A 19,148-nucleotide genomic window follows, 5' to 3' on the forward strand; every position below is an offset into this window, starting at 1 on the left:
AGTATTTTCATTACATTTAGTTCAGAGAACTCCTTTGACTCTTCGCACAGTACATTATAGAACCATTATTTATTCGGAGAACTTGAAATAAATAATAATAATTAAAGAGTTTCTCTCTCTATATTTTAGAAGATATCGATTTTCTTTTTTTTTTTATATTTTCAGAAAGTATATTTGGAAAATATTTTAAATTTCATTGAAAAATTGATGAAGTTTTAAGTTATTGAATAGTGACGTTTGACCTTAAAAATGGTCAGTTTCTGATAACATACAGTTAAAACACGAAACATAAATCTCCGCAAGGATCATTATTTATTATTCCTTAAAAAAAAATTCTGTAAATCATCAATCTTTTGGAAATAGAAAAAATCTTTCAATGGACGAACAACGATCAATGCTTATTATTCGTGTTGTATAGACATCATTCACGCAACTGATGCGTTTGCGTTTAGAGAAAATCAAATATGTTCCATTTTGTATACATGAAATTAACATAATACCTATACATAATTTATAGTATATATTATATTATATATTTAGAATTTTTCCTGAAAGGGTTATTATTAATTTTGTTATTATATAAATAGCGCGTTAATAAATTTTTTTTTTTTAATATTTCAGAGCTTGAAATATCTCCTTCTCGTTCCTGATTTTGAATAAGAGTAATAAGTTTTTAAATCATGATATTTTACTTGAAAAGAGGTGAAATGAGATTCTTTTATTAATATCTTAGCGCATATATATCAGTTTTTTAGCTCAAAAACCGTGCAAAAAATTTCTTTATACATTCTGTCAAAAGTCTAACTAACGGAGGCTCCAGAAATTATTTACATAGTCGTAATGGGGAGAAAGAAATATTTTATGACAACAAAAAATTTATTCAGAGTCAAAAATAAAGTTGCGTTTTTTATAATTAAATAGGAAAAAATTTCGGAGAATTTTGTTTGAAACCTCCCCTCCATGCATACGCCAATAATATAATTAATTTTATTATTCTACTTTATTAAAAATACAAATTTATCATATTCGCAACAATAAAATATAAACCTGCAATTTTGGTAGATTTCAATTATAGTTAAGTATAAAATTTTGGTGTCATTTATACATAAGCAAGAAATATATGTATATAATATCAGAAATATTTTATAATATCAAAACACAAGTAAAAGACATCTGTAATTATAATACATTATAATAATTGACAATACGCAATATGAAATGTAAATACATTTATATCATTTCGATTTATTATTTTATAGATTTGCAGCTCTCGTTGTCGAATTGATGATATTATAATACATAATATTGTTACATTTTGAGAGAATTCATTGCGTTTGCATCGCGAACTTCGAACCAAATCCAATACGATCGGTAAACAGCGTTAGCTCCATTTCAATTCGACAATACGACACGTACGAAATCGAGGATTCGTCTATCTCCTAATATTAACGGGATCGCGGATGCAAATGACAATAAGCTGCAATGTAGTGCGGGAGATAGTGTAATCCCTGTTATCGATACATAATAAACCAAGTGAAGCGGCGGGATACAATTATCATTTTGGTCGCGTTGATAAAATTTATCGTGTCCCCGCATGCAACAGTGGTATAATTTCCGGAACCCGGTGTTAATCCGATTGGACCGGCCCGAAGAAGAGAGATCCAGGCTCGTATCCACCTATTATCGTATCAAGTGCCGTGTAATCTTAAGATAGAACCTAGAGAATCCAGAATGCATACTCTAACTTCATGAATTATTTAGTGGTGATTATCGTGGCACGGCGTGAAATCCGTTTAAAGGTTTGGACTAATTTTCATAATTATATTCATCTGTTCGATTAAAGGTATGGATTAATTAAAGATGCGAACTCGCTGTATTTTGCTTTCAATTCCTGCATTGCAATTCCTTTTGATGTACTGTAACTCTCTTTATGGATTAAACTTGACTTCTCAAATAGGAAACTTAAAATTGAAATGTTATTTTCATCTCATCTAAAATAAAAATATTCTCGCTGTTTTATATGTAATCTTATTTTGATAATATATGGTAATAAACACTGCATTTGCGAAAAATTAGATTACTTTCTCGAACAATTTTGCCGAAGCAAATTAATATTTCATAAAACTTATGTATGTAATTTGTTAAAACAAATTATTACAGTTTTATAAAGTATTTATTTGCTACATATATCTATATGTAATTTTTATTATTTTATTAATTTCTTCTTAATTGTTTTGAGAGCATTCGCTTGTAAATAATCGCCGGTACTGCAAAGAGATGCACTCAGAGTTAAATATTAATTTACATTTGCATGCAATTTAAGCTGCAGCACCTTATCCATGAGTAGCGCTGAGGCTGTGAAAGCGCAGACTTGTAGGCTTTCGTGCAACCGTAGCGTTAATATGTAATGTAACGTTCATACGGTGACGGTTAAGAATAACGCTGCTCTTCCAAGCCCCGTTAGGAACAACGGGTTAATGTCTTCCCTGACTCTCTCTATCATCATTCATTTCTAATAGATACAAGAATAGATCTTTTTGATCGCGAACCACAGAGGTTCTCTGGTTACTTTATATATTTAACAAGCTGAATTACACATTCAGGTGCTCGGTCAAAGTCTAAATTTTCCTTCCGTAGTCGAGACAAGCTCGATTAATTTTCCAAGCCTTCGTCGTCCTTGATACAGGTCATGAGGCAGGTTTTCGGACAGCGAGCCTCATAAACACTTCGTGCTAGGCAGACATTTGTCATACATAGGACAACGTTACGAAGCCCTATTACTAGCGGACTTTGCTTTGCAGATGTGGCAAGATTTGCATGCGACGGTGTAAAGGAAGTATGTTGGTTGCGAGGGGGCTCGAGGGACACAGAGGATTTCGTAAGCGGATGAATTTTAAAACGCCTATGCTAGGCGAGCTGCGCTGCTCGTCGCATATTTCGAACGAAAAAATGGGCAAACGGATTTGCGTGAGAGACTTGTATAGTTTTTTTATAATTTTGGTCTAAGCTCCGAGGCTTCTCGACTTTCTGGCATACACGAAATCTATAGGATTCTGAAAGCTAGTTTCAAGTATAAATATTGTTACGAGAATGCATTTACGACAGTGAAAAGTTGTTATGACAGGCCTGGGTAACAAATGTAGATTTTTGCGCCTGTAGATTCCAAAAATTTTCGCTCCGAAATATGTTAAAAAGAAAAAAAAAAAAATATAAATAATGAATCATTAATTTTTAAAATATTTTTTTCAAGTTTTATGTAATTGCACTATCTCTTTATTCCGTAATCATTACTTAAAAAAAAATTTATTTATTTAATCTTTTTTCGTTTGATACGCGCTGAAAAGTATTTGACATAGTACTTAGTAAAAAGCTTAGATACACTGAAAAAAATTTACTAAATTTTCATAAATATTTGTTTGAATAGTACTAACTAAATGTTTACTTGTAAATGTAAATACTTACTAAAGAAATGATATTTAAATAAAATTAATATATTTGTAAATATAAATATACGTTTGTATTTGATAAATATTTAATTAGTATTATTTAAACAAGTATTTATTAAAATTTTGTAACTTTTTTTAATGTATTAATCTAAAAATATACATTTTTACGATTTTAATCAAATTTTCGTAAGCATTTTGTACATGAATTGTAAGATATATTATCTACCAAACTTATGACATATGCTTTCTAAAAAAGAATTAATGTTATATAACAAATTTAGGTGGTAGTTAGTCTTTTTTATGGTACATGAGCAACGGAGATTGCAACGACGACATGATAATTAATCAAAGAAACGATTGGGGTCAGATTCACGTTACTCGTTCTCGACTACACCGTACTCGACCCTTAATCTAAAATTGCGAAATTTTCTACGATATAATAGGATTATAACTTGTATCATCCGCTAATACGAATTAATAAAAATTAAGGCACCACTTTAAAAATGGAACAGTCTAGAAATGCAAGATGAAGTTTAAATTTTTGATAATTTGATTATAGTGGCAGCAAAGTATAAATGGAATCTACGAGGTGGGATACGCGATATCCTTGGTAGCTCTCTTGCTTTCCTTAGGAATTCTCACGTATTTTCGGTAAGTTATAAATTTATTGCTGTTGTTATTATCTGTATTACTTCAACAGGATATTAAAATTTGTATGCGTTCCAGAGTACATTAATTCAAAAACTTTGAGAATTACTTTTGCAGGTATCTCGCGTTTGAAAAACATCTAAATTAGATCGCTTGTGAGAAAAGGTATAACTTTTTAATTTAATAATATAAAAGTCGCGGATTTTTCCCCGGAAAAAGACTTTTTAAGAATCTTAAAAGATAAAACTCAAAAAGAAGTACGTATTATTTGACAATATTAAAAGCTTTAATTTAGATTTTTTTTATAGAGATATTAAAATGTTATTTTATACATTTATTATATATATATTATAGAATTATTAAATTTGAATAAAAGACGTTTTATATCTTATAAATCTTATTATTGAAGGTAGACTCTCTATTCATTCTATTTGAAATATCAAATTAACTTAAATAGCGGTCCAATCTAGACAAATGTCATTCACGTACAATTGTTCGGTGAACTTCTAAATCTTTCTTTATTTTTAACATAAAATTAGGATTTATTGGAAAGACTTTAAAGAAATGCAATTGAAAAGAGAACTTTCTTTACACACAGATCTCTCAGATGCGCACGGATTACACTGCACATGAATCTATTCACGTCGTTCGCGTTCAACAATGCTTTGTGGCTGATCTGGTACAGGTTCATAGTAGCGAATACGGATCTACTACTTAATAATGGCGTATGTATTAAGAATAAAAATTTAATAAAAGTCCATGAAAAAAAAAAGATATTTAAAGATATGAAAATAAGGATCTATGTTTTATTTGTAATTGTAAAGATGCTTATTAAAACAGTGGAAATGATATTTGTGCCATCATTAAAACTTTAAAACTTAACATAGTATTTTTCTTTTTCAAGGGGATTCAAGCTTCTTATTAAAAAGAAGAAGAAATATGTTTATAAGTTGGACAAATGAAACCGTCATAATTTATAAAAATTTTAAAAATTGTTTATGTTAGTGAAAAATATATTAAAAATGTTTTAAAAAATTAGTTGAATATACAGAATAGAATTTATTAAGCTAATTGTGATATAAAATTAAATGTGGAAAATATTTTTTGATGGTAAATATGTTGGTGGGATTAAAAAATAATTAAAAATGATAACAATTTATTTGATTATATAGATTTATTAAAAAATAAGGATTATTAGCATCATCAGAAAATATTGTCGGATTATATTTAAACCTTAAATGGTAATTACTCTGACTATTATTAAGCGAATACAACTTGACTGACTTTGAAGAGGCGTTCATGAACTATCGTGCTTACAGATACCTTGTCGCGTTCTGCACGTAGTCCTTCATTACTTTCTATTAACAAACTACGCTTGGATGCTCTGCGAAGGCTTCTACCTGCATACGTTGCTAGTGAGTGCATTCACTAGCGAGCACAAATTAGTGAATTGGCTGATGGGACTCGGATGGCCAGTGCCAGCTGTAATCGTCACCTTATATACAGCTTTACGTGCATCCAGTGACGATCCTGCAGACACTGAGCAGTAAGTAACAATTTGTCAATGATCAATTGCACTTGTAAAATAAATTACTTTGCTAGTAGTTAAGAGAAGCTTTTGTTCACAAAATGGATAAAGAGAAATCCAAATCGAATAAAAGATTCGATCTCAAAGTAGATTAAAAAACTTCTATCGTATATAATAGCCAGAAAAAATAAAGTATCGCATTTACTTTTTCCTACTTTTTATAACATTAAAATGGAAATGATTAATGCAATATATCGTATTTATTAATTCATAAAATTGAAATTAAAAGATTTATTTGTAGTGTATCTTTTGAGATTTAATCAAACATTGTGTCATCAGGGAAGAAATGAATAATACATGTTGTCTGATAATTGATTAACGTATTTTCTTGGTTTGATCTAAGTTTCACGTTTTATGGATAGTAAATATTTTTCACAAATATCCTGAAGAAATACTAAAACAACATAAGCATTGCATACCGATTCCAATAATCAAATCTTAATGTATATGAGACATTCTTTAATAATCAATTATAAATCAAACGGATTTCGTAAAAAATATGGAATCACATTTTTTTATTTGTTTTAAATTATTTTTAATATTCCTATATAAAATAAGCCGACACGTATTTTGGAAATATTTTTTTGGTCAATATTTTCGAAAATACAGAAGGTTAAAGTTTTAAAAATTTGCACTTTTTACTTGCATTTTACTTGCTTTTTATTTGCACCGATTATATGCACTTTTTAAAATTGCGATAACGTCACTTCTATTCACCTTACGGAGTTCAAATTGGATTCATTTTAAAGATAAAAGAATTATTTCTATTTATTCATTATTACTATAATTGTTGTTAAATTATGATTATTATAAACAGTTAAAGTATTTAAAGTCATTTTATTGCTCAAGGCCACCATAAATAAAATTTTTTTTAAATACCATCATATTCTTCATTAAATTTTCTCTAAAAGTCATATTTTTTTAGAATCATTTGATATTATATGCGTAGAAGAAAATTTCCAGACGTTGGCTGAGTCAGCTTCGTTGCCGTCATATTGCATCCTCAATAAGTGTGTGAGAGACTAAAAGAAATTTAAAAAAGATAATATATAATATAATCAACTTTTATTTATCATAGTTCGGTAAAATAATGATTATAATAAAATTATTATTAATATGATTGATGATATTTCGATGATAATATGTAATAATAACATTAATAACAATGATAACAATGTGAATAATTTAAAATAAAGAAGACAAATGCGGTCATAAGACAGCACAGATTAATGAATCGAAAATAAGGAAAGAAATGTGTGTTAATGTTACTTTAAAGAGGTGAATAACTAAATTCAAAATCAATGAATAATGTAAAATTATTTATTAACCATGTCATTATTTTATTATGTATTACACTTTATATTTATTGTTTCATAATATTTACATTTGTACATTTTATCCAATGAAAAATATTTTACTTTTGCTTACTGGTATTAGAATACAGTGAAAAGCCGCTCACCGCCGCGCCGCAGAAATTTTCTTCCACGCAGATAATATCAAATGATCATTTTAAAAAATATGATTTTTATAGAAAATTTAACGAGAAATATGATATATATTTTTTTTAATTTTTATTTTGATGGCCTTGAGCAGTAAAATTTTAAATATCTTAATTTATAATAATCATAATTTAACAACAATTATAGTAATAATAAATACATATAGATAATTTTTCCAATTTGGACTCCGTAGGACGAATAGAAGTGAAGTTATCGCGGAGTTATTTTAAAAAGTGCACATAATGGGTGAGTTTTTAAAACTTTAATGTTCAGTATTTTCAAAAATATTGATAAAAAAAAATTGCCAAAATACGTGTCGGCTTATTTTATATAGAAAATGCATAAAAAAATTTTGTAATAAATTAAAAATGTTACTCCATATTAGAAGTTTGATTTGATGTTGAATTTGTAAAAGAATCTCTCATATACGACCAATATTAAATGTATATAATATATTAGATATAGTACATGAAGAAAGAAATGTTAAATATGTTACGATGAATTTCGAATTTTATAATTCTCTTTGTTAAACCGTAATTTTTACAGTTCCATTTTAAATTCCATACGTTAAACCCACTTTAGACGTTTTATAATTCGCGATCAAATTCGAAACAGAATTCTATTCATAATTTTGCATGTCGTATAACATAGAAAACATTTGAAGAAATAAAATACATACACATAGAAAATATATGTATATTATTTTTGATATATTTTGGTTTTGTTCCTATATTCAAAATATGAATATAGCTCTGTTCTCCTGAATTTTGCTTCCCCGCAAGTAAAACTAATTTGTTTTTTTTTTTTACATATTTAGGCCACGAGTTTTATTTTGCGTGTCATCCGTACTCCGAACGTTTTTTTCAATTGATAAGAACGTAGCATGTAAAAATACAATTGTGTGCTAAATTGAGGAAATTAGCATTTCCTCAATTTAGCACAATTTCGCTTTCTGCGTTTCCGATAAACTACGGGGAATGAATGTGTCTACTAATTGAAGTGTTTGATATTCGTTGAAGGAGACTATTGACCTGTGGTACCTATCGACCACGGAAAGGGTACTAGGGTCTACACTAATTTCTCAGCAAGAACAGCATGCGGTCAGCTGCGTACGTGATGGTAAAATTAGGTATGTCCATCACCATGAAGCTGCGGTAGCTAAATGTGCCATGGTAGAAGATCGAAACCACGGTGCGACAATTACATTACCGTTCCATTATATACGACAGCTGAACGAAAACTGTCGATATAACTTGCTGAGAAATAAATGTGTTTATATAAACAAAGTAGTCATTTCCTCCTACATTCGAAACGATATTGGGTGAAATTGGCAAAATGTTTTAGCAGTTTAACAAACAAATATATTAGAATAATATAATGATAAATTTTAATATTTTATTTTATATTTTATTTTGACAAGAGTTTTTTATTAAACAGGAAAATCCTAAAAGGAAAAGTCCAAAAAAATAATTTGTACAAGTTAGGCAAATTACATTTCGTATTACATTTCGTATTTCATGTTTAAACCATAAATTACATAAGAAAATAGTACATGTGAAACCCCCCTTTTTCCCTTTAAAATCACCCTTCTAAATTATATATTTAATCTTTTTAAGCGAAATCCCTTTTTATAGCCGTGAGAAGAGAATCATCTTATATAATTTACTACAGAAACCTTTTTTCCTCGAAAAAAAGACTTTTATGTAGTGATCTAATATCTCTTATGTATAAATATCTTGATCTTCTAAAATATGAATTTATATATGGAGGAGATTACTATAAAAGTATAAGAAAATATGATATGAAATGAGACAAAAAATTCATATCCATCAAGATCGTAATCATATGATGGTTATTTTATATCCTTATTTCTTTCTATATTTTTTAGAAAATTTCAGAAAGATGTCTTTTAAAAGGTTTACCATAGCATTATTTTTTTGGCGTCGAGATTTTTTTTAATACGATTAAATAATCTTTAATTAATCTAATATTACTTCCGTAACTTCTTAAGTTTTCAAAGTTTAATGCGATCAGAAATTGAAAGGCTAATAAAATATAGCGTTAAGTTTTTTTACATTATATACATATACCCGAGAAAATCCCTGAGAATGAATCAGCGCTTTTGAGCACCATTGTTACTTTACTAAAAGCGAGGTCTTGGTCACAAAAAAAAAACCATTGTTGGTTTACCTTTTTTTGAAGAACAATTCATCCTGTTACATAGCACGCGTTACATCGATTTTTTTTATTTGGTTCATAGCGCAACTTCCTAACGCACGTAGGTACTTTACTTTGCCGCGGGGGGTTTTGCAACACGAAATTTACATGTAAAATCTGAAATATAAAAGCTTGCAAACGTTTTGAAATTAATAAAAGTGTAAAATTTAATAAACATGTCATATTGCAATTTCGATCATCAAATGTCATAATTTACTGCGCTATAGCTCAATATAAGATATCTATTATGCTCTATAACTCCGGCAAATACGCCGCGCTGGAATTATGCCGTTGAAGTCAGAAAAAATAGAAGGAATGGGGATAATTTTCCTGCAAATAGTCTGTTACATGCCTTTATGTTAGTATTAGTACTGTGTTATGATTTCAGTTTCTTACTGTTAATATTAATGAAATTATTGTAAGTAGAATCGATTTGTGTCACTGTATTAAGTAGCGCCATCATAAATTATGATCTACATAAAATGATTACTGTAGAATGTGCAAATGGTTATTTCGTGATATATGAGTGTAGAGGAATAGTAAAGCATGTTGTATAACAAAATACAAGTTTTTTGCTCTTGTATTTTTTGTTTAGTTTGTTGTCTTATATGTCCCACCTGTTTGGAATATATCAGCATTTTTAGCAGACAGGATTTATACCCAAAGCATACAAAGTGCGCAGATTGAATTCAGTGCACTAAATGCAATAAACGCATTACATGAAATATGTAATATGTATTACACTTGTAATACATGTGGGAAAATTGTAATTATTATTTATTACTTCATATACGTATTTATTATATTATTTTTATTCCTTAATAAAACTTCATAAACGCATTTTATAAGTTATTGTGTCATTTTATGTTTTATTTATATGCATTATTTGTAAATTTTTCATGAGTCGTACATACCCTTTCTCCCCCTATGAGTAGTATATATCACCCCTATGGGATATAAGGCAAAAATGCAAGGGTTTAAAAAAGTTCATTTTTTAATACGCGAAATATAAATATTTCAGATTTCTAATTTTGTTTCACTAATAGTAGAGAGTAGTCAAAGTTTTTACTGATATAGTTTGTTTAAATATAGTAAATAATACTTAATAAATTAAGTTTTTGATAGGTGCGACATATATACCGGAGTTACTCTACATGTGCTCGACTTTAAAACTTTCACGGAGTGCAATGATTGAATACGACACCCTACGCTAAAATTTTAAGTACATAACTATGTTAAATAATTGACGCAACGTAGACATTATTTTTCAATCATAATTATTTACCAAAATTAATGGTCTTATGTATATAAATCTTAAATGTACTTTCTCGTTTTACACTTTTTTGTATTATAATTTTATTTTTTACTTAGATCTCAGAAATTGAAGTGTCTGATGAATTTGAATAACATTGTGTCTATTTCGATTTTATGTCTCTTGATTCTACATTTCTGTATTTATGTATTAAATGACTTTTCATAATGCTCGTTGTCGATATGATAGCTGTTATCGGTTAATTAAAATTATTAATGTAAATTATTATATTATTACGTAGAAATATTAAAATTACTTCATTCGAAGATTATTATGTGCAGCATACGCTTTAATAATGAAATAACATGAGGATACTCAATCTTTGCACCAGATGCCGGAAACATTCTCCGTGTATATATGTGTACAAATAGCTTTACGAGCGACGCAGATTGAAACATATCGGAACATTGATGAAATAAACGGCTCGATAACGAGCTATACCCACGCCACGTTATAAAGTATCAAATTGATGAAAACAACTTTCATATTGAAAGTAAACGTTATCGAATCAATCATTATTATGAAAATTTTATGAAACGTTCGCATGTCACGATAATCATATTTTCTTTCAACTTATTATGTTAAGTAAGAAATAATTTGCATAATTGGCATTGAATTTAATAATCGACAATTGTTGAAATCAATTGTAATTAATTATTTAAGAAGTTCCTTATCCAGATAAATAATTCAAATTTTGATAAAAATAGGGCCATTTGTTATTAACTTATATATTTGTCGTTCCATGTATATAAGTGACATATTGTTGTCGCGAATGTAAGATTATATTCTTAAATTTCAGTCTTAAAATCTTCTCGTGATTGTTTTACACAAGATTCGCGTCAGCATCCGCTATTCTTTGGTTTATCCATCTATTTTCGTCGATATATTTCTGCAGTATACTCTCCCTATCTTGTAAGGTAAATGTTTTATAATCGGCCGGCGTTAAGGCAATATCTAGCAGCGATCCTCCAATCTGTTATATGTACTTTCCTCTCAGCCTTCTGTATTTATTACAGAAAGCTCGTCATGAAGTTATCCCCTTGACACATTTTTCATCATCTTCCTCTATCAGGTTTGTTAGAATAAGGATTTATATTAAGCGTCTTCTATACACGAATGTGGATATACTTAGATACACAAGAATTGAGATACGATCGATCTTTAACACACAAACGCTCTCTTTCTCACTCCCTGTTTCCTTATTAATAAAAGTATCAAATATACATTTGTATCTGACGAATGACATGCATAATATTTCAAATTCTGTCGAAGACAACTTTCAAAACACGACGTGACCGCACAAAGCCTCAGTGAAAGCAAAAATTATACGTACGTTGAATGTATTGTGTAATAAGCTAATAAGTATTTCTAATACTATAATTCTCTTGATGATAGAACGCGCGTCCATTGTTATAGAAAGAAAAGTACACAATTTATTACAATATACTTCATTAGAATTCAAAGTATCATTTTATCAGATTTTTTATATTCAACTTTTTATATACAACTTTGTAATTAAAAGAAGCAGATAAATCAGTAAACAAAAGCGCGTATCAGCTGGTAAATAAATTAAAGATTAATAATATAATTAATTGCATCAATTATAAATGGCAAATAAATAACAAATTGTAACGAATTAAATTATTGTTACGATTAGGTGCTGGATCAATGAGGGCAATTATATGAACGCGCTGATTTATCCCGTATGCGTTTCCACTTTGTTGAATCTACTTTTCCTATTTAATATCGTACGAGTTCTTCTCATGAAGTTACGTGCTGGTCCCGCCATTGGAACGCGCCCTTCACGATCTATGCTGCAAGCTTTCAGGTAGTTGAATTTTTCACTTTCTGTATGCTACCTTTCATGTCAAATTGTACATTGACATGACGGCGCAGAAAAAAGAACGAAACAAAGAGCGTAACGAACGTATTCCTTTCTACAGAAATTTACGAGCATGTACGGTACAATTTTTTAATCACGATAAATTATTTGCATTACTTTTTATAAACTTGTCAACTTTCATTTAACGATCCAATAGTATTAACAACATTACAGTTTTTTTTTCATTAACAAAAGTAATATAATTTAGTAATTTAAGTAAAATACTAATAACTAACACTGAGATTAAAATGACAATAATTATTCTTTCGAATACAAACTAATGACGATAATTATTCATAATATTCGTAATATATTGTATGATTCAATCTGATGTCTTGTTGCCAGGGCCACGTTACTTTTAGTGCCCCTCTTGGGTCTTCACTATTTAGTAATTCCATTTCGGCCGCCAAAAAATCATCCTTGGGAAAATTTTTACGAGGTCCTTTCAGCAATCACCGCTTCTTTCCAGGTTGGTACTTCTGTATTTTTGCATATTGCTTTAAAATTAAGAACAAAATGAACAAGTAAATTATATATACATCGTATAATATAATGAATGCGTCTGGAAATTATGTATTGCGCATTGTGACACATGTTTCAAACAGACATCGAATCAGATTGTAAAGCTTATCGTGCATCGGAAAGCTTTATGAATTTAATATGCATTTTATCACAGCCTACTCTTTCCTACGTTTCAACGCATTCGTCAATGTCAAATTAATTTTTATTATATTATAGAAATTCTTCACATAACATATAAAATTCTATCTCGCATATAAATAAATTAACAAAGTGAATTTTATCTCTCGTTAATTTAGAATATCGAAAATACATATAGAATTAAAAATATAATCAAATTTGACGAATACAGTGTTTTCCATGATAAAAAAGGGTTTTAATCTTTCTTGAAAATTTCTAGTTTGAAAATCAAATAGCAAGTTATAGTTAGAGACAAATGTGTATATATATATTTGTGAAACATGACGCAGTCAACTTTTTTTAACTATCAGATTTCGTTCAGTCAGAAATATATAGACTTTTGTACAATGGAAAAAATACAGGTAGACGCTGTATACGGAATATTCAAATACTATCGCAATTTAAATTCAATTACCGAATACTTTTAACCAATACTTTGATTTTCTAAATCAATATTTGTATTTATTTCCTCGATCCGATGCAAATAGAAACATAAAGAGACATCCTTCTAGATTCTCATCCAAAGCAGTATGAGTATCGAGCAATCAAATTTTGTGCGAAATTGCGCTTTCACACACGACTGTCAACATGACTGCATTGTTATATAATCGCTTTATATCGTATAAAATCGATGGAATTGCTATTTAATTGAACGATTCTGTCGAGTGAATCAGTTATCTTGATATTTGAAAGCCTTCGAGTGTAATCATTTTATATCTGAAAAATACGATTGTTAGAACGCATATATGCGCATCTTAACAACGTCGTATGTAACGAGAAACATTGCAAAAAGTGGTTTATTGATTAATTTCACAATTCTTTTATTATATTTATTCGTTATCTATATGTAGGAATGATTTGAAAAATAAAATATAAAAAAATTTTCAAATGTAAATTATTGATGCATATAAATTTTTATAATACAATTTTATAAATTTATGCGTTTCACAAACATTTAGTTTAAATACAGCATTCCCCAATTTAATGTTTATTTATTAAATTATGAAAAAATTATTCTTGCCGTTAAGAAGAAAGTAAGATGGAATTAATCTTATCTGTGTGCATAATAAAAAATATTTGAATTAAAATTGATCCTTGTTGAAATTTTTGTGTTAAATTTTCCACATATTTGAGAGTTAATATAATATAATATAATTTTTTGTGTTACAGAAATATTTTGTATTAAATTCAACATTTTCTTAATATTCAACATTTCTTAGTATTATTGTTATTTTTAGTTTCTTGAATAAGTTATAATATAAAAATAATATAAAAATAATTAATAAAACATAAATTTTTAATTAATAAATGAATAAAATATATTTGTTAATTTAATATTTATATATATTACGAATATTAATTTTATTAAAGATACGTGCCTCCCAAATTTTTTTCCCAAATTGTCAAAATGTTACTTTTGCGTGTTAATTTTTTATATAATATTTGTGTTTATATAACTTTCTGACATATCCATCTCGAGTTAAATTAATATCAAAATTGTGATGGACTTTTAAATAATACACAAATTTTAGGATATATGTCAAATTTAATACAAACTTGCTAACTATGTAAACATTACAACCTTTCACATAATAATAATAACGTAGCATGTAATAAAGGATGATAATAAAATTTTATAGCTCATTGGTGACACGATTTTTGCAAGTTAATCGGAAAACCTCGTATCTCATGCGAAAGAAATCGTAATAAAGTTGACAGGAATTTTCTTCGGAAACGTTTCGAGCTCGATGTACCGAGATAAAATGTAATTTCTCTTTTCCAGGGTCTCTGTGTGGCTGTGCTTTTTTGCTTTTGCAACGGCGAGGTAAGTTCCTATGACTACGGAAACGGCCGTTTCAACCTCCAAAGTAACTTTTGTGCTATGTAATGATATTTTCATTATGTGCGGTACAGGTAATAGCGCAATTCAAGAGAAAGTGGGATGGCAGCGCCCTTTTACGAAAACGAGCCAATTCCTGCACGGCCACAACAGTCTCGGTATGCAGTATTGACGAACAGAGAGTATGGAGTTTTTGCGATTTGAAATGACGCCTATGCTTCCCGCTTCCTTTGCCACGATACCCTTTGAGAAATAAGAGGAACTCGAGGAAAGAACCAGGTGGATTAAGAGAGAGTGACAGAAAACCCGTTTCGTGGAATTGAATTTCTTATCTACGAAATTATGGATTAATTCCAGAGCCTTTGGAATCTTTTTGTTCCTTCCTATTATTATCAGCATACTTTCTATTAGGTACTTTGCGAAAGTGATTACATTAATTTCTTCATTCAATTCGTTGACAATAATATATACGTAGCTACTCAGTCATAATTTCTTTTGATGTTTAAGAGGATTCTAAAGTGACAGAATTATCATATTATTCCAATATAGAATAGAAGAAAAAAATTCATTATTATACAATATATATTACAAAATTTTCTTATAAAAAATTTAAATAACTAAATTTAAAATTTAAATAACTGAATTTTAAATAGAAAAAGATTAAGTTGCTTCAAAGCTATCCGTGACGGATTTTGGAATTTATAAGCAAATATAAGGAAAACGAATTTCTATCAATTTCTCTCAATCCATCCGATTTTTCAGTCGCGAGTAAACTTCGTAGATTATTTGAAGATGCCATGATAGTAATGCAGAAAATCTTAGAACGTAACTATTTGACGTTACCTAATATAAATGGGGGAAAGTAATGGAGAACGCTCTTGCAATTTTAATGTCATTTTAATGCAATTTTAATCTGCGCTTGACGCTCGAGAGAGAAAATAATATTTCCCCGATTGGAAATTCCCGTATGCACGACTCGTCAATGGTGCGATGCGGACTAACACACATGATCGGTCCCTCTCCTGCCACTAATCCACCCGCGTACTAACCCATACGCATACTAACTCACGTGATGTGGAGTGCCGTTTTAATGAGGTGACGCCGCAACAGGCCACTAATCATATATCATCGAAAGGGGAAGAAAGAGAGAGAATGAAATAGGAAGGGAAAAAAAAGGGAAAAAGAAACATACATATATATATATAATATATGATCCGTCCGTATCGTGCCAGTGACAGCAGCGTGCCCGAGTCGAGTCCATTATGGAACGTTGACTGTTTCAGTTTATCCGCTCGACCGCAGGTCCGATGGCGGGAGAGGAGAAGGTGTGACTATCAGCCGGCAGCAGCGGTGCCGAGGGACGACGACTGCAATAAGCGATTGGCGAGCGAAGACCAGCAACTGCAGCAGCCGCAGCAGACTGTGCAGGTGATCGCCGCGAGCCGGCAGGGCAATCACGGCAACAATAACCACACACGGGTGTTTATCAAACGCGGTGGCGACGGCGACGATTTCTCCCACGACGAGTGCGATCAGACGCAGTGTTGATGATCGAATCGACCGGAATGATCAACACCGGGAATGATCGTACTGCGGGACCACGTAGAAAATCACTTTCTCTCTTCCTCCCTCTCTCTCTCTCCCTCTCCCTCTTCTCTTTCTCTTTTTCTTTCTCTTTTTCTCTCCCTCTCCCTCTCTTTCATCCCAAAACTGGCCTCTTCGCAAGATAATCGATAAACCGGAGTTGGCGAAACTTATCGATTCGTGATTCACAAATATGTCATTTGTTGAAAACGACAAACTATACAGAGAGATAACGATAACAATAAACGAAATCAGAAAATTTATACAAGGTAAATGTATCACTTACCTATTGTTAGTCTCAGTGGACATAACATAATTATTGGACGAAATAACAAAAATTTTATATATTACTCTTTTGATAATATGTTCGACGCTAAATAAATTGATTCTATTAAAATTTTTATAAACAACGAATTTATTTAGAGTTGTACATATCATTAAATATAATATAATATTATATTATATTATATATATTATATTTTTAATATTTAAAATTTTTTGTTTCGTTCGATAATTTGGTCATGTTCATTAACTGTCCACGAATTAGTATATTTATCTTAGTCACATACAGATTTTATTTTCTACGTGTAATATAACCATTTGGAAAATTTTCTCTGTCATTATACGTACGATTCTATTTAACATTACAGAAAAAAATGTAACAGAGTAATTTGAATTCGCATAGAATATTCGCATGAATTTTTTTATTTTTTTTAAATGAAAAAGACACGACCGTATCGCTGCTCCGCTCCACTGCTCAATATTAAACGAAGCTTGGAAAAAAAAGATCAAAGATATTTTATAATACTCCTGAAATATAGAGGTCCCAAGAAATTTGCTAAGGATCGAAAAGTTCTAAAAATTTGAAAACGTATTTTTTAAAAGGACAAATTTATATACTTATCAAAGGTAGGTACGAATGGAGCGATTTTAACAGATAGTTTTTATTAGATTTATTTCTTCTTTTTAGCTAAAATTCTTGCACGGTTAATTTTTTTTCTTTTTTTTTTCTCCACATTGGAGAGAAAAAGAGAAAATGAACCATACAAAAAGTTCAGCTAAAAAAAACTAATTACATAACGAGAATCTGGTTTCTTGAAAATAAATATAAATGTCTATGTTTACAATATTCATTTGATGAGGAGGAAAAGTCATATCAATGATTATACGATTGTCGTTTTTATATTAGCGAGGAATTTGTTATTTGTTCGTGCATTATTTAAAAGTGATTTATTAGCTTTAGTTTCTTACTAATCGTTAAATATTAAATGTGAGTAACACAATCTGTTTGTACATATTTTAATATCTACGTGATGTTATATAAAAGTATGGAACGACTGTATATTGATATTCATTGTTCACGACGCAACCGTAAAAACAGGAAATTCTGTAACTAGAATAAAATGTCGATACGGTATTATACAGACTAGTCTTAACTGTATTATGTGGAGAAGATCGCATAACTGTAAAAAATCACAAGTAAAGTAAATTTTTGCGAATAAGTTTTATGATTTTAAGAAGTGTTTCACACAAGTTTGAAAGAGAATCTTACCAAAGCAATTGTGGAAGAATTTCAAGAATTTCGATTGTTTTCAAGAATCATCAAGAATCAATCACCTAAAAATCTCCAAATTTAAATAATATATTTTAAACAAAATTCAGAAATACGTTTAACATATTTTATTTCACGGAATTTTAAACTTTTCCTTTAGTAGAAGTGACAATAGCTAAAGTATTAATTTTTTTCATATATGATCATACTATCAATCGTTTTGTTACGTGTATTGTGTATATATATATATATATATATATATATATACACACACACACATAAAATTCTATGTAATGTGTCGATTATAAACAATCTTATAAAAAGTAAAATGTGAATATTATATATACAGCGTGTATATCTTAATGCTTACAAAAAATTCACATCTTCGCAAGTGGAACGAATCTCAAGAAAAATACTTAACAAATTTAATATATTTTGCGCGGAAGGATATAAATAAATAAACTAACTAGCCTGATATATGATTACTTTCTCGAACATCACCATTCTTCATGAGGAAAATATAATAGTAAAGATAAAATTAGAATATCAAATAATAAATATAATTGAGTGCTTTATAGATAGAAATCTATTTTATTGAGTATTTAATATGTCACACAATTGAAAAAATTACCAACGTCCTTCAGCAATAAACTTGCTTTGTAAAATTAAAGTAGTTTTATTGTTTTTTTATATAGATATAAGCTCTAAGATCTAACATGTATATTTCCTCGCAATTTCCTCGCTTTTGATATCGCATTTAAGATGACCGAGTTAGGCACACATTTCCGGCCTTAAGGCTCTGGACTAGTTTGCTGCAGCTCTATTGAATTATAACATCAGAGGCAAGAAATTAGACGTAATTTCTTGTTACAACGTACATT

The 19,148-nt window shown here is 29.4% G+C and overlaps 1 protein-coding gene across 10 annotated transcripts in view; it reads left to right on the forward strand.

The window, feature by feature from the left end:
- Dh31-R (Diuretic hormone 31 Receptor) overlaps positions 1–18,742 on the forward strand; it is a 116,567-nt gene extending 97,825 nt beyond the window's left edge. For 8 of the 10 annotated variants that reach the window (XM_011058599.2, XM_011058600.2, XM_087405913.1 and 5 more), the window contains 8 exons: positions 4,006–4,097; positions 4,693–4,819; positions 5,414–5,640; positions 12,368–12,538; positions 12,938–13,061; positions 15,075–15,116; positions 15,206–15,289; positions 16,434–18,742. In XM_011058599.2, coding sequence (XP_011056901.1) covers positions 4,006–4,097; positions 4,693–4,819; positions 5,414–5,640; positions 12,368–12,538; positions 12,938–13,061; positions 15,075–15,116; positions 15,206–15,289; positions 16,434–16,679 — 1,113 coding nt within the window. In that variant the 3' untranslated portion in view covers positions 16,680–18,742. Of the gene's footprint in view, positions 1–4,005; positions 4,098–4,692; positions 4,820–5,413; positions 5,641–12,367; positions 12,539–12,937; positions 13,062–15,074; positions 15,117–15,205; positions 15,290–16,414 lie in introns of all 10 variants that reach the window. The other 2 variants (XR_015545001.1, XM_011058603.2) reach the window with 2 other exon arrangements.
- Positions 18,743–19,148: the final 406 nt, after the last annotated feature.

The sequence above is a fragment of the Acromyrmex echinatior genome, chromosome 4, assembly GCF_024713525.1.
Source record: "Acromyrmex echinatior isolate Ae372 chromosome 4, ASM2471352v2, whole genome shotgun sequence".
NCBI lineage: Eukaryota > Metazoa > Arthropoda > Insecta > Hymenoptera > Formicidae > Acromyrmex > Acromyrmex echinatior.